At 36.3% G+C, this 19,598-nt stretch overlaps 2 protein-coding genes across 4 annotated transcripts in view; both read right to left on the minus strand.

Annotated features, from left to right (window-relative positions):
* Positions 1-8,449, minus strand: part of LOC110018293 — a 24,130-nt gene extending 15,681 nt beyond the window's left edge. The window contains exons 1-4 of the mRNA XM_020715562.1: positions 8,108-8,449; positions 7,963-8,043; positions 7,711-7,887; positions 5,607-5,777 (exon numbers count right to left, since the gene is read on the minus strand). Coding sequence (XP_020571221.1) covers positions 5,607-5,777; positions 7,711-7,887; positions 7,963-8,043; positions 8,108-8,198 — 520 coding nt within the window. The 5' untranslated portion in view covers positions 8,199-8,449. The remainder of the gene's footprint in view (positions 1-5,606; positions 5,778-7,710; positions 7,888-7,962; positions 8,044-8,107) is intronic.
* Positions 8,450-11,558: 3,109 nt separating this feature from the next.
* The window catches only part of LOC110018204 (potassium transporter 23), a 28,697-nt gene continuing 20,657 nt past the window's right edge, over positions 11,559-19,598 (minus strand). Inside the window, exons 7-10 of one of the 3 annotated variants that reach the window (XM_020715445.1) lie at positions 14,369-14,421; positions 14,144-14,258; positions 13,745-13,999; positions 11,559-12,831 (exon numbers count right to left, since the gene is read on the minus strand). In XM_020715445.1, the coding sequence (XP_020571104.1) occupies positions 11,810-12,831; positions 13,745-13,999; positions 14,144-14,258; positions 14,369-14,421 (1,445 nt within the window). In that variant the 3' untranslated portion in view covers positions 11,559-11,809. The remainder of the gene's footprint in view (positions 12,832-13,744; positions 14,000-14,143; positions 14,259-14,368; positions 14,422-19,598) is intronic. The other 2 variants (XM_020715447.1, XM_020715448.1) reach the window with 2 other exon arrangements.

A 19,598-nucleotide genomic window follows, 5' to 3' on the forward strand; every position in this document is an offset into this window, starting at 1 on the left:
CTGAACCCATAAAATACTAACCTAAAATGATTTTTTTTCCACCGATTCACAAATTGGTATTTCTGTTTGTGGTTGTCCAACTTACATTTTGATTTAATTTTCTTCATATGAAATTATTCTACCTTGCCAAAATATTCTCTTGTTTGCCTGGGATTGTCATCATTGACTAGAAAAGTTCAACTCGTTTGCAATTCATCTGACTCTTTCAACTATCACTCAAAAATCACTGACTTCGAACAACGCTAGAGTCAACCTCAACTGAACTCTGAGGCCGGACAGAAATCTGTGGCATTTTTCTTATTACGTACTGACAAAATGAAGTTCATGTTTGAAAAGAGAAGTAAATTCTGACTCATATTGCATAACTGATTTAGACCCTTGAGTCAAATTAAAAATTTATCTTGTAATGTGAATCCAACTGAAGGCAAAAAAAAACCAATCCTTGAGTACTCTGACAAAATTGTCCCAAGATATTCATGGAAGTGGTGTCTGTTGAAATTTCTCTTTATGTTGTGTCTGTCATCACCTCTCTGCTTCACCTTCTAACATGAAAGTTGTTAGCAACACTCTCATGTTTTTCGGATAAATCAAATCATCCATAATCTTCCCAATCCTTAGCAGTTATAAGGTCACTGGTATACTTGAATGCAAGTAGCTTAAATGTCTAAAAAATCTTCAAGTGTTGATCAATTTCTGTCCCAAGTTCAGATCAGGACCCTATAATAAGGCACAATCTTTCAATTGCAGCCATTTTGTCAACCACTTGTGATATCAACTGAATGATGCCCTACAACTAAGTGGCTCTAACTTTCTCATTTTCTATGTTATGATTATCATATATGTTCAAGATTTTTTTCAGCTTGTATTCCTTGCTCTGCAATTGGCCTAGAAAAATTACCCTCAATACTTCTTGGTTCTCCTTCAGGCATATTCATTTGAATTAACATAATTTATTATTCAAACGTAATTTATCATCTAATCATTATGTCGTGCATGCATGATACCTTAAGTTATATATGTCACCCACCACAGATGCAACAACCTATAACTACGTATAAATCAATTCATATTTGATCGCGTCCTTACTTCTAAATCCAATACGCTTCTATCATCCTTTTCACCACTAACAACTTGCGGTATCAACTAAATGATGCCCTGTATCTCAGTAACTCTAATTTTCTCATTTGCTCTGTTTCCGATTATCATATATGTTTAAGATATTTTCAGTTTTTGTTTTTTGCTCTGCAATTGGCCTAAGAGACTGTTCTTCAGTACTTTCTAATTCTCTTTCAAGCATATTCATCTGTATTGACGCAATTTATTATTCAAATGTAATTTAGCATATAATAATTTTCATGCATGCATAACACCTCAAGTCACACGAGTTACTCAACTTAGATACATCACTCTATAGCTCTAGATAAATCAAAGATACCTTAAGTCATATGGGTTACTCACCTCAGATGCATCAATCTATAGCTCTAGATAAATCAATTCATATTGTTCTCATTCTTATTTCAAAACCCAGCACGCTTCTATCATCCTTTTCATTCACTAACCATGCTCTGATACCACTTTTTGTCACCCCAACTGACCCGCCTTAAAAGTCAACTACGATGCAACAAAGGCATACGATTTGATCAGACTAAATTGCCATCAGCATTCGTCTTGACATATATTAGGTGATAAACTAGTTTAACTAAATCCCCACAAACATACTTGATATATTTTATTTCATAATTTATTCATATTTACACATATATATCCATACAGAGAAGTTAAATCTAACATAATAAAAATATGTGCCCAAAACTCTGTACAAGCTCTTAAAACTATCATGCAAAAATTGTACAAATCACACATGGCTACTCGCACGGTGTCTCTTGCTCTTCCTTAAAGCCAACAATGTAGAGTGAATAGCAATGCAGCAAAAAAATAAAAGCTATGAATAAGATTTTATAGACTGAAAAAAAATAACATGCATGCTCATATGTAACTCATGAGCATGTCCACAACACACATCACAATATACAATAATCACATAAAATGTATAAAAGAAAAGACATGTAATATAGAAAAACATGAAAGCTGTATAAAACATGAAAACATGATGAATGTGTAATCATAGACATATTCGTAAGAATCATCAATCTAATTATAGAAAAGTCACTTGTAATTATATGTCATAACGCATGTAATAATCATATAAAAGATGTAAAAGAAAAAACATATAATGTAGAAAAACATGAAAGTTGTATAAAATATGTAATCATCATGCATATCTAATCATAAGCATATTTATAAGATTTAACAATCTAATCATAGGAATGACACTTGTAATTATATATGCATAACTCTTTTCATATTATGCCATATCATTGAGTCGTCATCTAGCCCGAAGGCTACATCAACTATTGATAAAGGTTGAAACCCCCAACACATCAGTTATCAATAACTCCTGTCTTACCAAAAATATTCTACATTCAGTTATCATCTGATCTCAACGGTTCTGAGAGTTTCATCTCTGTCTGAATGCTAGAAGTCAAGAATCTCATCATTTCCTATTATTTAGAATTGTAAGTAATCATGTAGTAACCTACCTATAACATTACTTTTGACATTACTTAAATCATAATTCTTGTAATAAACATTCATCATAAGCATTTTATATATTATATCCATGAATCATAGTAAATGAGTACGAGCAAGCAATAATTTTATAAGCGTGTTCAACCTTTCTTTTTCTTTCTTTACATGTGCATGCTCCTTTGAATTTAATACACTGATATATGTGGTCCAACCATAATTTTGCTACTCAGGTTATAAATACTATTTGATCTTTATTGATGATTTCTCACATTTCTGCTGCCACTCACAAATGTAAATTCATTAAAATGATTCATATACAATTTAACACTTGTACTCGCATACTTCGATCTAATGGTGGGAGTGAATACAAGAGTTTTTGCCTTAAAAACTTTCATAAAACCAACAGTATACTCCATCAATTCTCATGTCCTTACACTCTTGCATGAAATAGGATTGCAAAGCGTAAACATTGGCATCTCATTAAAACCACACGAGCATTATTTCATGACACATCTCTTCCCCTTAAATTTTGGGTGGACACTGTACTTGTTGACGCTTACCTAATTAATTGAATGTCTTTCAAAAAATACAACATTAAAACCACCTTAAAAACTTTACAATCACCAACCTACATACTCCCATCTCAAAGTGTTTGGTTGTTAAAGTTATCCCTCGTTACACTCTCATATGCCACATAAGCTTGCACCTTGCTCCCAACCTTGCATATTTCTTGGGTACTCCTGCGATCATAAGGGCTTCAACAGCAATGAACACAGCACAGTCAAACATTTCATATCTCAACATTTAGTATTTTAGGAACATGTCTTCCCTTACAACTCTTGAACTCTATCGAATACATCTCCACCTCCACCACATCCCTCTTCAATCTCCAATCCCTTCTTGTACCTACATCTGCATCTCAAACACATTCACCCTCATTTGGCAATCAATCAAGGGCTCCTTGTACAAAATACACCATCTGCATCCACTAAAATCTCTTCCACTACTACATTGCCGCCTCCTATGCCAACTGCTCCAATACCACAATCCATAGACCAACATCAACCCCGTCTTATCATTAACCGAAGCAAAACCAGGAGGATCAAGTTGGTGCACAAACTTAACTTCCTACATCAACGAATATATCCTCCAGATCTCACTGCCTACACACATGCAACCAAGTGTGCTCATTGGAGGAAAGCCATGAATGAAGAATTCTTCACCCTTCAAGCCCAAGGTACTAGGGTATGCGTTCAGCCATCGACTGATTAACAGCTTCTCGAGTGTCATTGGACATATTGCACCAAATAAAATTTGGATGGGACGGTGGCACGATATAGAGCTCAACTGACTGCTCAAGAGTATAATCAAGAGTATGGAGTGAAGTACTACGAGACATTTAGCCCTATGACCAAGAAGACAACTCTCTGAGTGTTCTTCACCATTGCTTTCAATAAAAACCGACTCATAATAAAATTTAACGTTTCGAATGCATTTCTCCACAGCACATTGTCTGAAAATATGTATATGAAACAACCGGCGGGTTATGTCGACCCTCAGTTTCCTAAACATGTGTGTCCACTCAAAAAGGCATTGTATGGACTCAAAAAGACAATTAGGCAATAGTTTATAGTCATTTTTATTCACGAAGGTTTTCAAATCAATAAGACGGGCCCATCATTGCTCATCTCGCACAAATTCGAGTCAAAGTTCTTTATACTTCTCTATGTCGACAACATATTGATTACCAAAGAAAGTATGGTTGTCATTCAGTCCCTCACCACTCGTCTCATCTCATGGTTTCAAATCAAACAACTCGGTCATGTCTCTCGATTCTTAAGAATTGAAGTTACTCGCAATGATAGCTACTTAATTATGGATGGCAAAGCTATCTCACTTGGATTCTCCTACAAACCAATATACTGGGATGTAAAGCAGTCTCCACTCCTTTGCCAAGCAAGAGAGAGTACTCTCAACAACACGCAGCCTATGACAAATCCTACAAAATTATTACAGGAACTCTCCAACACATGATTGTCCTGCTACTTATCACTTCCAACTTCTAAAATGCGTATTAAGGTATTTCCATGGCACAATAGACTACGACATTAAAATTTCACATTGTAAATTGAGTCTACAAACTTACACATATGATAATTGGGTCGGAGATGCAAAAAACCGCCAGATTACTACTGGAGTTTGCACTTCCTTAGAGAATACTCCCATCTCCCGGGTAGTAAAGAAGCAACATATTGTTCATCGCTCATCCACAAAAGCGTGGTATAGAGAGCTCATTGCCACAACCTCTAATATAATGCGGCTAATGCGCCTCCTTGTTGAATTCAGTGCAGACCAATCACATCTAATGAAAATCTATTGTGACAACCGTCTATGGCCATTTCTACTAATTCGGTGTTCCATATCCACACTAACCATACCGAGATCGACTGTCACTTTATTAGGGGTCAGATTCAATTTGGTCTACTTCAAATCCACTACATTAATAGGCAGGACCAGCCTGCTGATATCTTCACAGAACCTTTGGCGAAACAATAATTCAAATTTCTCCCATCCTAGCTTCAGGCCTACTCCAAGAACCATCAGCTTGAAGGTGCTTACCATGTTAACCCTACAAATGTTTGTGAGAAGGATATCAATATCTTAAATATGGCCGCAAATTAGTTGGGGATGAGATATCTTTAAAGCATCACAGAGCAAGCAGAAAAATATGTTGATTTCAAATCTCTCTACTAAGTCCATTTGTTGAGGTAATTGTGTTAATAAAGCACGATGCAGCTACAACCATGACAAAGTAATGATGAAGACAGAAGCATCTATGAATAGATGTGGATGGACTTGTAACTGATAAGATTGGCATAAGAATTCTGAAGTAAACAGTATTAGGAAATGGGAACTAGTTCCATTAAAAAAATAAAGAAGAAAACACCCAGCATTCTCAAAAAAAAAACTAAGAAAAAAAACACTACCATTTCAGTGTTGTTGCCCCACTAGCATACCTGTGTCACTTATTTTTCTAATTGCCATATTCATAGTATCTGCAACATATATATTTCCCCTATCGTCGACAGTTAAACTCTTCGGGTGATTCAACCTTGCTTCTCGTGGCTTTCCATCAACATGACCAGGATAACCTTCTGCCGAACCAGCAACAAGTTTGGGCCTACTGTCTGCAAAAAAAACAGCAACAGTAATCAGGAAATATGAGTAGTTATAATGAATACAATTAGGAAAGATGAAGCAATTTTTCAGATGTTCTTTGGCTCCCAAGTAAGAAAAATGGGGATATAGCACAAGACAACAGCAGCTACTGTTCAAGAATAAAAAAACTATCAAAATGGGAACTCAAATGCTGATGACATGAATAAACATTGTTCAAGGCTTTGTAGGCCTGTTCGAATAGTAAAATTTACATACCTAGCACACAATTCTTATGTATTTACGTATCTACCACCAAAACTTTCGCATTAATGTACCTAGCACACAACTTTTATGTATTTACAATCTCACAAAACTTTTGTGTGTACAAAATAGCACTTCAGTGTTTTAAACCTATACATGAAAAGTTGTACTTCACATTTAAAAAACCGATGATAGTATTATTTTTATTGTGATATTAAAGAATTCAAAGCTAAGACCGTAAATATGAAAGTTTAGGTGTGAGATATGTAAATACATGAGAATTGCCTGTTATGTTGGTAAATGCCTCAATGTAAAAATGATCCATAAAATTTCTAAAATACTAGCAATCCATTTTCTATTTTTAATCAATACAATTGTACGTATTTTTATTCCATAAACACATCACAAGAGTCTTTACCTTTTTTTTCGAAATGGTACAGCAACAGCATTTAGCAACAAAATATAGTTATTCCAGTCAACCACTGATTGGGAAGTCTAGAAAAATACAACATAAATTGAGATGTTAAATACAAAAGACTTGTTCTTTTTCTAAGCAAACAAGTAAAGGATGAGCCCAGGAAGTTAGCACTTATTCTGTTAACCTCTTTTAGAGATGGCAGACCCCAAATACATTTGTAATTTCTCAGTTTCAGTATCATTTAACACTTACCCAATCTGAAACAGTCGCGGACAAATTGATAAAATGGAATGGAATGACAGCACAAATGAACATATAGTTTAGCCCTTCTTAATCAGTGACAAAGCCAATTTAGTGTAAGAAGTGCCTGGTCTTCATTGGTGTATGTCATAATGACTTTGTTGTATAGATAATGAAGGAAGAGTAGCACAAGGATGAGATAATGCACCAAGGATAAATGTAGGTGCTGTAAAGCACTTGGAATACCACAGTATGGTCAAAAAAGTATAAATTAATAAAGTAGAAGCCATTAAAATCATCAATATTAGATGGTTGTATGTTTCATCAAGTTTCCCCAAGAGAAATTTGGACTCCTAATGAAAATTTCTACAACAGAAAATATTAACGAACAGAATAATGCACTGATTTACAAATTGCAAAGATTCTGAAAATGTGTTAGAGAACATGAAATGAATATGTTTAATACAACAACAGGAAGTTAAAAGTTGTGGTGTTGATAGGCTAATAGTTAGGAATGAATATGCGGACAAAATTGTCCCCAAGTGATCCAAATAAAACCAAGCGCCTCAAATATTAAACAATTCAGAAGAAATCAAATTACATACTGGTAAGAGAAACAATAATTGCCTTGAGAATTCTAATTGCTTCTGGGAATCCCTAAAGAATGCAACATATTTAAATAGAGCACAATTACTACCGATTAGATAATCCAAACAAGAAGACAAACACCATTATTTTCTATCACAATACAGCGTACTTCTGCAGAAACATAACGAAAGGTAGATCTAACTATTTACAGTATCACACCGCAAAAAGCCAACCAAAAACACAACTCAGCCCCACTAACTAAATGGCAATAAACTATTGAAGTGCCTAAAAACATTCTCCTCCTCGCAGAAAATCATTACGAAACTACAAAACATGCGTAAGAGCCAAAAGGTAAAAAGGTGATAAGAGCAGGAATCTCGCGCATAACCCACCAAACCTTCGGGTAAAAAGAGAAAGATCTAACAAAAGAGCGAGGCTGAAAAAGATGGACTCACATCTGGACAGCGGCAGAGATATCCTGAAAATATTGCTGTTAACAGAGTCCAGAACCAAGAGCTCGCCGCCCTTGAAGACTTCAATTGAAAATGGCTCAATTCCAAGCTTGCTACCGTCGAACACCGTCTCCACAGTGTACCCACTCTCAAATTTCATCAATGGGCGGCCGGAGATCACTAGAAACAACTAATACAATCAAACACCATCACTAAAATCCCAAACATCAAAGAACACCAACGGCAGAGCTATACCAGTCTTTGGAGCAGAAGTGATTGTCCACAATCGTTTCAAGATTGCTGAGGCGGCATTGGAAAACAATCCACCCACTAACTCTGCAAGAAGGAGGCATATTAGGTGTGAAGGAAATAAAAACGGCAGTGAGACAAACAAACCCACTTGCAGGAAATGCGGCTGAAACAGAGCAAACCCCACTGAGCACAAGCACCAGAAAAAGGATTGAAGCAAATCCCTGCTTCTTTTCCGCCATTAATGCCAAATCTCCACAAGAGCGAAAGAGGGGGGAGGAACAGATAAAGGACGCTCCGAGCCCGAGAGAAGCAGAGAAGTGGGAATGCGAGAAGGGAAATTGATGTCAGATGATGGGAAAGAATGGAAAACTCATCAAGCTCTCAACCTTTTTCCCCTGTTCTACTGTTGCTGTTGGAAGCATGGGCGTGAAAAAGAAGAAAAGAAGACGAGAAGCCCGATCTTTGTTCTCTCTGGGTGCAGGAATTAAGGAAATGAAATTGTTACGAAGGACCATAATGTAATTTTACTTAAGAAAGGACATTTACATATGTGCCACCAAATTCTTAAATATTTACACTTGGAACATCTAAACCTCTGTATTTCTATGGCCCAAATCATTCATATCACATAATGTTATTACTATTTTAACATTTTAATAAATGAAATCAAATATCTTACACCTAGCATGAATCTTAAAATATTGCATGGGTCTCGATGCATAGTTTTTAACAAGAAATATTAAAATTTCGATCGAAAGTCATCTGAAAGTTCGATTTCAGCAAACATACAGTCAAATTGATTGATTTGATGAGACAGACTCATTGATACCAAAATTGATCTAATTTGAGTCAAATCAAGCCCAGATTAAGACGTTAAATCATATTTGAAATTTTTTCAGACACATTTGAAATGTCAAATGGATGTTGAATTTGTCGCGTTCATAGTCTATCGAGCGTTTTGACAAGAAGAATCCAATGCCCCAAGATTGCTTAATTCTGACATCGTTAAAGCTCTCAAATGTTCATTAAACACTGTCTGATCTAGAGAACTTCTCCGAGCTATCCAATCAAAGTGGTTCAAATTCTCTCATTAATTGTAATTGAGATTTTACAAATAAAGCCCTACCCCTCTTATGAGAGAGAGAAGAAGAGAAAGAGCTTGAAGTTAAAAAAAAAAAAACTATAATCTAGTATATCTGTTGTCACCTTCGAGTACTACCGACCACCGTCGACCACCACTTGCCAGCATCACCATCACCATCGATCGACGTCTATTTCTTGTGATAATTTCATCCGCGAGTTGACATTATAACCCGAAAGACTTTATAACACTTTCCAACCTATGAGATAAACTTATAATCTTTAGTTTATAGTTGATGTTTTCAATTAAGTGAAGTTACGTAATTTTTTTTTCTTATATGAGTTTTCCACATAAAAACTTCTCAAGTCATTACATATTGTTTTCTTTCTTCTTTCTTCTGAGTGTGTGTTGAATTTTTGTGCAGTGCTAACACGATAATTTATTATTCTACCGCCGCGATTAAGGATTATAAACACATAATAATTGTATGCCACAACAATAAGTCTCAAAATATTGATGTTAAGGATTATAAACACATAATAATTGTATGATATGCATGTAAATATTTTTTGTATACATAGGTCTGTCTGCATGTGTATAATTTTGCTGCAAATATAAAAAAAGAATTTTAAGTATTTCTTATATGTTTTAAAATATTTGGCTCACAATTATTATTAGGGTGTAAATGAATGCTAATCTTAACTAAATATAAATTTAAATATGCTCCAACTTTAAACTGCCATTTAAACTTTAGATAATTCTCGTACGTTATCTATGAATTGCACAAGTTTCAAGATTGCATTTTTTATTTTTTTTATTTTAAAGAGAAGAAGGTGAAGCTTGAATGTGACATTCAAGGTTTGGGAAATTTAGATGTACCGCACGCCTCTTTTGTATTTATATATGAAATACCCAATATTTGATATTTACATTTATATTACTTTTGCATCATAAACCCATTTATTAAAAATATGTACTTCACTTTTAAGAAGATAGAGATGAAGATATTTTTATGTGATGTTAAAGATTTAAGTGAAATTTGTAAGTCTGAACTCTCGCTCATCGATACATTATCTACTTTGGTCTATTGGAATCACAATTTTGTCCTATTGATGTAAGTTCCCAGGAGGTCAGTCATCCAGAGAGTTCTCTCGTATAAGCATACTTAACATTTGAGTTTCTATCAAAATTCTAATCGTGACACCAAAAGACGTCTCAATGTTCAAATATTCAATTTCATTCTACTTGAGAGGGTTTTACAATCTCTCTCTATTCAAGTAATTGATATCCTCATCAGTTTGCATAACCCATAATCATTAAACAGACATATAGAATTCTAGAGGTAGTTCCATTGTGAGATTTACTTCCTATCTTTAGGCATGTGTAATGTTCTAATACTATTTGTTTGTAGCAGTCCAAACTCTTACTCATCGAGATATTATTCGCTTAGTCTAATGGTTGACCCAATGGTCTAACTTCTGAAGTAGTCACACATTCCAAGAGTACTCCCATGCAAGCGTGGTTAATTTTGGAATTTATATCTAAACTCCAACTATTACACCAAAAGATACCACAATACTTGAAAGTTTTAACTTCTTCCTACTTAAGGGGTTTCACGCTATGTATGTAAATATGAATGTTTAGGTATTAGATAAGTAAATAAATGAGGTTATTTATATTTTTTTCTTTTCCCCGCTGCTTTTGTTATTATCTTTTTGTTTTGGTCTTCTTTGAATATATTCCCCCACTTCCTTCTCTTTATCTTGCCTTTCTTACCTTTTCACTACTGCATGTGCCTTTTGTTTTGTTGTGGGCATTGGAAGGGGATCTTTGCCTCCACTGCCTTTAGTTCTTGTCCTCCATTATGTCTTCTTCTCTTTCTGTAGATTATATCAGCTGTGGTATTCTATGCTGATTTGATTGATCTAATCAGCTTTAATTTGAATGACTAGAGAATATATTTTGAATGGCATGGGCTGTGCTCCATTAACTTCTTATTTAGAATTTATTTGATTGTTTGAAGTTAGAAATCATGCTTTGAAAAGTAATGAAATTTATTGATTTGATCATTTAATTGAATATAAATAGGTTTTGATGTTGTCATGAAACTTCATCAATTTTCTCAAAATTTTATAAAAAATAGTGAATTGATTTACACACATAGAATAAGAAATGAACATATGATTATTTTCTATAATATTTATTTTTTATTTATAAGAAATTAAATGAGCTTTTAATAACTTAGAAGGAACATGTTGATTATAAGACAGTGATTATGGTTCTAAAAAAATTAAGAAAATCACCATTTTGATCCTATTGAGAATTGAATATCTCTTGACTTCAAATGTTATATCAAAATAATTGATTATTTTTCGTGTTATAAAATTGATAATATGCGTAATATTAATAAATATTGAGATGTTTCGCTTTATAGCATATCAAAATTCTCTCAATCTTATGTCTCGGTAAGTATGCAATTATGTCTAAAACTCTCAACCATTTTGTCACGAGCAAATAAATCAAAAACAAAAACAATAACATGCAGTTTCGAATCACCTATATTATTCTTTGGACTCAACTTCCCCTAACAAAACATAGACATTAATTTTTATAAGATTCTGCCCTTCAGACAGCCTGCATAGTGCATGAAATGCAGCATAAATGCTTGCAAACTATACCATCCCATCTCTAATTCCATTAACTGCTTATTAACAAAACAATACATGGAATCTCAATCTAGTCATCACCATAGAGACTTAGAAATTGAGTTCAAACCATATATGTCATTCCGACGCGAATAATATGCATATGAGGGACACTCATATTTGCAGCACCAGCTCTGCAATTCCTTCTCAGGAATGAATAGAAGTAGTTTATCACAAGCTTCTTTGTGAACCAAGAATCCTTTCTTGCTCTCACATCACCCTGAGCAAGCAGATAAGTGAATCCCGATTCTCTCCCTTCTCTTAGTGCTGAAAGTTCATAATCCAAACTCGGATCTTCAGCCGCCGGCGACGAAGTCGACGGAATCAACGAACCATCTTCCACCCCGGCAGTCTTGGCACCACCCATCCTCTTACCAGAAAGTAATGGGACGCGAAGCTCAGGAACATCAGGTGACAGTGAGCCATTGTCAGCATCGGTTTCTTCTGGGCTCATCTCCAATGCAAGTTCTTTAGCTTCCTTTCTCAAAAACTTCTCCAGGCTCTCGATTAATAGCTGCTCGAACGTGTGGTGGTCTTCTTTCCTAACATCTTTGTATCCGTAGCGCGCGACGCATCGAAACATGTGGAATTCCTTGCGGCAAATTCTTCGAAAAAGGAACCGTTCGGTTAGAGGAACGATGGGAACGGGTACATACTTTATGCAAACGAATACGATGACTGAGTGGACGGCTGGGAGGGCAACAAGAAGCTGGCCAAAGATTGAGGGGATGCCCTGTACCAGCTCATTGTACACAAGTCCAATGCCCGGAACCCTGACGGTTCCGAGCGAGGACCCGAGCTCGGTTATGAAATCCATGGAGATTTTTTCTCGCATCTCACTGCGGTACTTGAGCACACTTCCATAGTTCCAGACGTACATGACGAAGAGGAAGCAAGAAGCGAATGCGAGTGGAAGCCACCCACCTTCCAGTACCTTGCTAAGAACTGCAGATAAGTAGATGAGCTCTATCGTCCCAAATATGGCCGGAAAACTCAGGGCGAGAAATAGGTTGGTTTGCCATATGAGGAGCATTACGAGTGTCACCAATGTAGTGCTCACCAACATCACTAAAACCTCAGCTATGCCTGCAGCATGAGGCTGAACAAGTTAGCATTGGGATCTCTTTTACAAAAGAACAGGGGGGCATTTTTTACATACCAAGGCCATCATTTCTCAAAAAGTGTCATCTTTATCCAAAGAAATAAAGGAAAATTTGCATGCACATCATTCAATTCTTATATATTTACATATCTAACACCTAAAATTAAATTTTTACATACATGTCACCTTAACTATGCATGACAAGGTGCCTTTCACTATTTAAAAGTAAAAATGATGGTATTTTTGATGTGTTATGAAAGATTTGGGGGGTATAAATGTAAAAAAGTAAAGGTGTTAGGTATGTAAATGCATAAGAATTTTGTGATATGTATGTAAATGCCCGAAAAATAAAAAAAAAAATTAAGAATTTAAAAATTGTCCAAAAAGAGAACCACCCAATTCATATGTATTTACATATCACCTAAATTTTATTTTTTACATTTATACAACTCAAATCTTCAGTATCACTTCAAAAATACAATTTTTCATGCATGGGTGAGATGTTATGTCCTTGGTTTTTGACAATTTTTATGCGGGCTATAGATAACCTACCGCAAACCTCTACTTTTCGCATTTGAGACTTCGACTGAGCAATGACAGTTTTACAAGTGGCATGTTATGTATCTAAAAGTTAAAAGTTTAATTGTAAACATGTAAATACATAGGAATTTGAGTGGCATTTATGTAAATATTCCAAATATATATAAAAAAAAAAAACAGAGCTGCAGTATGCTTCATGTGTGGTAACCTATTTTCTCCACTCTTTATTATATTTCTCAGGAAAGAAGTGGAAATTAAAATATCAGAAAACAACCATTCAGAATTCATTTGAATGAGAAAAAGCTGAGAAACAGTTGCTACATTCAAATATCTGTAAAAGGATTCTGAAGTGCTTACCATATGCATTAGCAATGCCAGTTGTGCGCCTGAAAGTGGCAACAATAATTATGCACATAACCATCAAGAACCAGTTCATAACGGGAATATATATCTGGCCCATGAATCTCTTAGAGGTGTGGATAATCTTCATTCGAGGGAAGCAACCAAGAGCCATGGACTGCTTAATGCAGGAAAACGTTGCGGATATCATGGCCTGACTTGCAATCATAGCAGCAAAAGTAGCGATGACGAATATTGGCCAAAAAAAAGCCTCTGCTCACCAAATCCACAAATGGAGCAAATTAAGAGTTAAGTCAGGCACAGCTTAGCAAATTACTGCTAAAAATTTACAGGATGGCCAAGGTTGACACAAGATTATTGAAAGCTAATGGAGGGAAACAGTGGAAGATGACTCACTTGGAACAGAATCATAGAAAACTCTTTCAACTGAATCTGGATGTTTCATCAGAAAGGCGGCTTGGCCAAAATATGCCAAGAAAAGGCAGGGAAGAACTACAAAAGTGAAGGCAATCTGCAAATGAAGCATTTATGATGCTATTGGAATCCATATTTTTTGAAGTTCGATCAATGAAGATTATCGAATAAAGAAAAAACAGAATTAGATCAACAAATGATGTTGACCTGTATGGATTTTACAGAGAAATGGCCAAGATCTGCAAACATTGCTTCAGCTCCTACAGTTATGAGTGGAAAATCAAATTAGATAATATTTATAGAGAGATCCAAGAGCTTCAACAAGAACATTGATGATACAAGTCAGCCTGTTAAACTTGCAAAAAACATTTCAAGCAACAGTTCTCTGAATGTTCATAACTTCAAGTATGGAGCATTGCACATAAGTCCTAAGGGGAAAAAAAATCATCTATTCAAAAAAAAAAAAGGATGTTAAACTGGGATTTTCTCCTAGTTAAGGAATTCTAGTCAAGACCAGTAGTCAGCGGAGGTCCAAAGAAGATCCTCTTGTCCAAGATTAAATGGTATTTATAAAATATACTCCACGTTTTCCCCTTTCAATTATAACAATGCCCAATAGAGTTTGCAGAGAAACCTCCTTACATTTAAAACTACACATCACGATAATAAAGCCCTAAAAATCTCTTCAGCGGAAGAGATTTTGGCTGATGAATTCTATCAAGGATTTTTTAATGAATCATTACATCATTTAATCTCTTGTTTCATCTTTAAACTTTGTGGGCTATGATTGGGGATAATTCTACCTTTCTAGGTGTTGCGAGTTGGTACATTCATGGTGGTAAAGTGCTATATTGATGTCCATACAGTTAAAAGAAACAACTGTCAGGGAGAATAACACAAGTTTTTTGGTGAAAAATCTAAAACAGAAAAAATCATCGGACCTAGTGTAGTTGAAATGATTAATTACAAGAATTTAGTGGCCCTTGAATAGCCAAAAATAATATTACACAAGTGGGGGTTATCTATCTAACTTCTGGTAGATGAGTGGCGGAATTCATTGGAGATAATGACGACTTGGTTGTTGAAAGAAAAACGACAGTAAAGGTCGTGTGCCAGAAAATTTGAGGTCATCGTCATTGATAACAATAGCTCGATGGAGGTGGTCTGTTGCGGCGACGGTAGTGGCTGGTTAGCGGTGGTACGGTGGTTACAGCGGCCCAACGGAGATAGTTCAACATTGTTGGCAACTTGACAATGATGGTCCGATGATGGTGGTGGTCCGACAGCAGTGGTCCGACGACGATGACTAAATGACGTTGGTCCGACGAAGTTGGTGGTCGAGCAGCTGTGGTCCGAAGACGAAGACGACCAGATGGTGGTGGTCCGACAACAACGTCCAGATGGTGGTGATCCGACAACAACAACGACCAGGTGGTGGTGTTTCGGCGGTAGCGACGGTGGTGGCCAGACAATGGTAGTTTGACAGTGGTGGTGGCCAAACGACATTGGTACAACGGTGTCAGCGACCCGACAACAGTGGTCCAATGGCAAGGGCTGCCAAACGATAGTGGTCTAGCAGCATCAAAGGTAGTAGTTAGGCGGCAGCGGCCGTGGAGGCAGGCATGTGGTGGTCCGACGACGGTAGAGGCTAGATGTTGTTGGTCTGGCGATGGTCACCAGGAAACAATCGTCTGGAGATGGCGATAGCTTAACGGTGGTGTTCGGAGGTGGCAGAGCTCAAGAACTCTCAAGAGCTTGTAGCTCTGTCAACTTTCTCTTACAGGTTCAGGTGATTATTTAGGTGCATTAATGATTTCAGAATTAAGTGATATTGAACTCGTTAAATTTACCTTGTTGAGACTCTCGATTTGACTGTAAAATTTTGGAGATCATTTGATCCCTCAAAATATATCTTAAAACATCTTATGATGTTTTAAGTGCATGATCTGGGCTCATCTAGACTCAAATCAAATCATGTTCGATGTCAACTGGCTCGTCTTATCAAGACCATTTGAATTAGAGTGTAGGTAATTCCATATTAAATTTTTGAAGCTATCTAAACGTATGTCAAGATTTATGCCTGACTGATATAATTTTTTGAGGATACGTCACTAGGCGACATTTCATCATGCATGTGATTCATGTCTTCGGTCACCTTAAAAATCAACTTAAGAGAGTTTCATGTCGCTATTTATACCTTTGTATTGTTAAACTCTTCAGCATTCTAGTTCTAGTTTTTCTCTTAAGTTAGAATGAACTTCGTAGGGCTGAGTGGGGAGATTACTTGGCTTAACTACTTTGAGATTTAGGCTTTGTTTGGCGTAGCTGCAAGGCTGCGGCGCGATGCCGTGCCACTAAAAATTGATGTTTAGGGCGGAGGTGCGCCTGTAAAGGGCCGTGATATACCCCGAACGCCAAACACAATGAGAAACCCGTGTCCTGGCTTCCTCTCTCGGCTTTTTCCCCGATTAACATATGTGATTCTCATTTCTTCTTCTCCAGTGAAAGAACACAAACCGCGATCTGCTCCCCTCGCCTCCTCTTCTCCAGCGCATCTCACACAACCAAGCCATTAACGAGTATTCTTTTCATCGTCTTGCTTCCTTTCGAAACCAGCTTCCTTTTGTCCCCCTCCCGCTCTCACGCGAAACGTTGGAAGAAAAAGAAAGCCGTAGAATTTTCTGACATCCTGCAGATGGAGGAAGAGAATTTTCTTGGAGAAGAGGAGCTTTGGCACCAAGATGAATAGCTTTGTTGTGCAGTCTTAGGTTTCTGGAATCAAGAATGAGAAGATTGAAGCAAGCTTCATGTCTTAATAAGTTCTTACTTTTGAGCGACTTAGTAAAAAATGTGCTACTTCATCTTGAGACTTTACACTCCACTTGCACCTCTTTTCTTGTGATAGATTCCTTGATGCAGTGATAATGCAAATTAGTGTATTTGCTTCTATCATGAAAATTTGGATATTTGACAAGCACCATTGTAAACTTGTTATCAATTCGAGTCGTGTTTTTTTTTTGTTAGTGTTATCTACAATTGCTTTGATTTGTTAGCGTCAACCCCACACTGATTTTATATTTTCTGCTTGCATTACCTTTCTCTGTTTTATTACATTCTGTCGTTCATATTATCTAGATTAACTGGACATGGATTTTCCTTGTCTAGGTCGAGTATGTTTAGCAACTTCAACATAAGCACAAACACTAAGCAGCATATCCAATGAAATGAAGTTATTTTCCATCCTCATTTTAGTATTTCCACCACAGTGGGCTTAACTAGGATGAGAAATAAAAGTCAATAACCAACAAATGGTCAAAGATATATTATATGTAATGATGTCAATCTTATATAAATGAATTGTGATGCATATAAGTCCCATGTGCCCTTTAAAAATGATGAGAAAAAAACTAATTAGTTCTACAACTTTGTTTTAAACATGGGCAGAATGATCATAGTTATGTTTTAAACAGTTTTACTAAACAGGGGCAAAATTATTAATTTTCCAGAAACAGCTGCCCCACAGCTGTTTTCACATAGCTGCAACAAACAGACACTCAGCTTCCCGCAACAGCTTCTCTGCAGCAGCTTCTTGGAGCAACGCAACTGCAATTAAAAAGATGAGAAGCTGCAGCTGCCCCAAACAGACCCTTGGAATCCGAGCATCCACCAAACTAACAAAGCTAACACTGGATCACTACATATTCTTTCTCCCTATTGAAGTTTAGTTTACAATAGAAGCAGAAAATTCAGAGCCCCTAGTCAACTCCATATTGAAATACTCAATTATCTTTTCCAATAGCTCTGATGTTGTCTTAAAAATGTTCTTAGAAACTAAAAATCTAAATCAGTAGTCTTTTAAACCTTTAATAATGTGAGTAAGATACATCTGACAATCACATTAAAACATATAATTCAGAGGGGTTACAACGACAGTCCATCTAAAACAAATAAGTTTATAGCTATATTTGCCCAAATTTTAGGAGCTAGGGAGATAAATAAGCTAATTATAAAAATTTCCCCTAAGGATGCTTGCGTGGTGAAGCTTGAACCACCAAATCACTTACTGCATTGAAAAGCAAGGCCATCAAGGCCTCAAATCGAATGAGACGTTTAATTGCATCAATCAAACACTTCAAAAAATCTACCTAAATAACTGGAGCACTTAGGGATCTCATTAGAGGTATAATGATGGCGTAGGATTGAGGCCCTTTGATGGGGATGATCTCCTTTAAAGCTTCAACTCGAGCCATTATCCCTTCTTGCAACCATAGGGCAACCCCATTGGCAATCGCTTTCCATGTTCCTCGTGTACCCTTGCAATGATAGTTCTTTGATCTCCCATCAGAAGTTTGAATAAGTAGCTTGTTTTTTTTCCCCTTCAATGCATGGAATTGCACCCAGAACACCTCCTTCATTGATGTTGAATCCTCTTCAACAAACGAAATCGAAACATTGTTTCATGCTAAATAAAAGCTCTTTAGGTCCTCATGAACTTCTAGTCCTCTTTTCATTGTTCGTTCCATTGATCTCAATGATAGCACCATAAAGAGATGTTTAATCCGAAATTTGGGACACTAAAAGGTTAGTAGAGTAAGAATGGCACGACGAGTAATTCAGGAAGAGAGAATGACAAATACAAATGAGGGGAAAAAATAGAGAATAAGAGAGTTTGAACAATTGATAAAAAAAAGTGGACCGAGATGTGCAGAAGAACCTCATGCAATATAATAGATGAAATTTATTATTAATGACTTTACCGGGGTTTTTCCTTCATATGGGCACATAAATTAATTATTTTGTCAAGGGTGGAGGGTGGCACAAATTAAATTTTACAAGCATTTATAAAGTAATCTCTAGGTTTGTTATCTTCATGGAGGAGAACAATCCCCTAGGGGGATTCCCAAAGAACCCACACCACATTTAACATTACATGTATTAGATGTAAACTTGCATAAATTGATTTCCGAAGTAAGGCTTGAACAGAAGTGCACAAAACAAGAAAATCATAGAAAACATAATTGGAAAAAACTATAGGGCCAAACCATACCAAGATATCCACTATGAAAAAAATGAGAAGAATTCCACACTTTGGAATACTCCACGACACTCCAAATCCTTTCCTTAGCACAAGAGAATTTGAAATCCAATACATTCCTATCAACAAAACTAAATCCTTAAGTGAAAAACTACTTGAAGTCGATTGTTGGCTCCAGGGCGCCGCAGCATTACAAAGGTGAATTAGTGCGCTTCATTCAAGCGTTGCAGTGTGGTGCTCTCAAGTTCTAAACCTGGATTGGGCGCAACAATGCTATTTTATGGGCCCTAGAACACTATTGACTGCGATAGGATGCTACAAGTGCAGCTTCGATGCTCTATATATGGAAAAAAAATTTGGGGCTTCACCTCCTGAACCGAGACTCACAAACAAGCTTGATCG

This window comes from Phalaenopsis equestris, unplaced genomic scaffold (assembly GCF_001263595.1).
Source record: "Phalaenopsis equestris unplaced genomic scaffold, ASM126359v1 Scaffold000006, whole genome shotgun sequence".
Classification (NCBI taxonomy): Eukaryota; Viridiplantae; Streptophyta; class Magnoliopsida; order Asparagales; family Orchidaceae; genus Phalaenopsis; species Phalaenopsis equestris.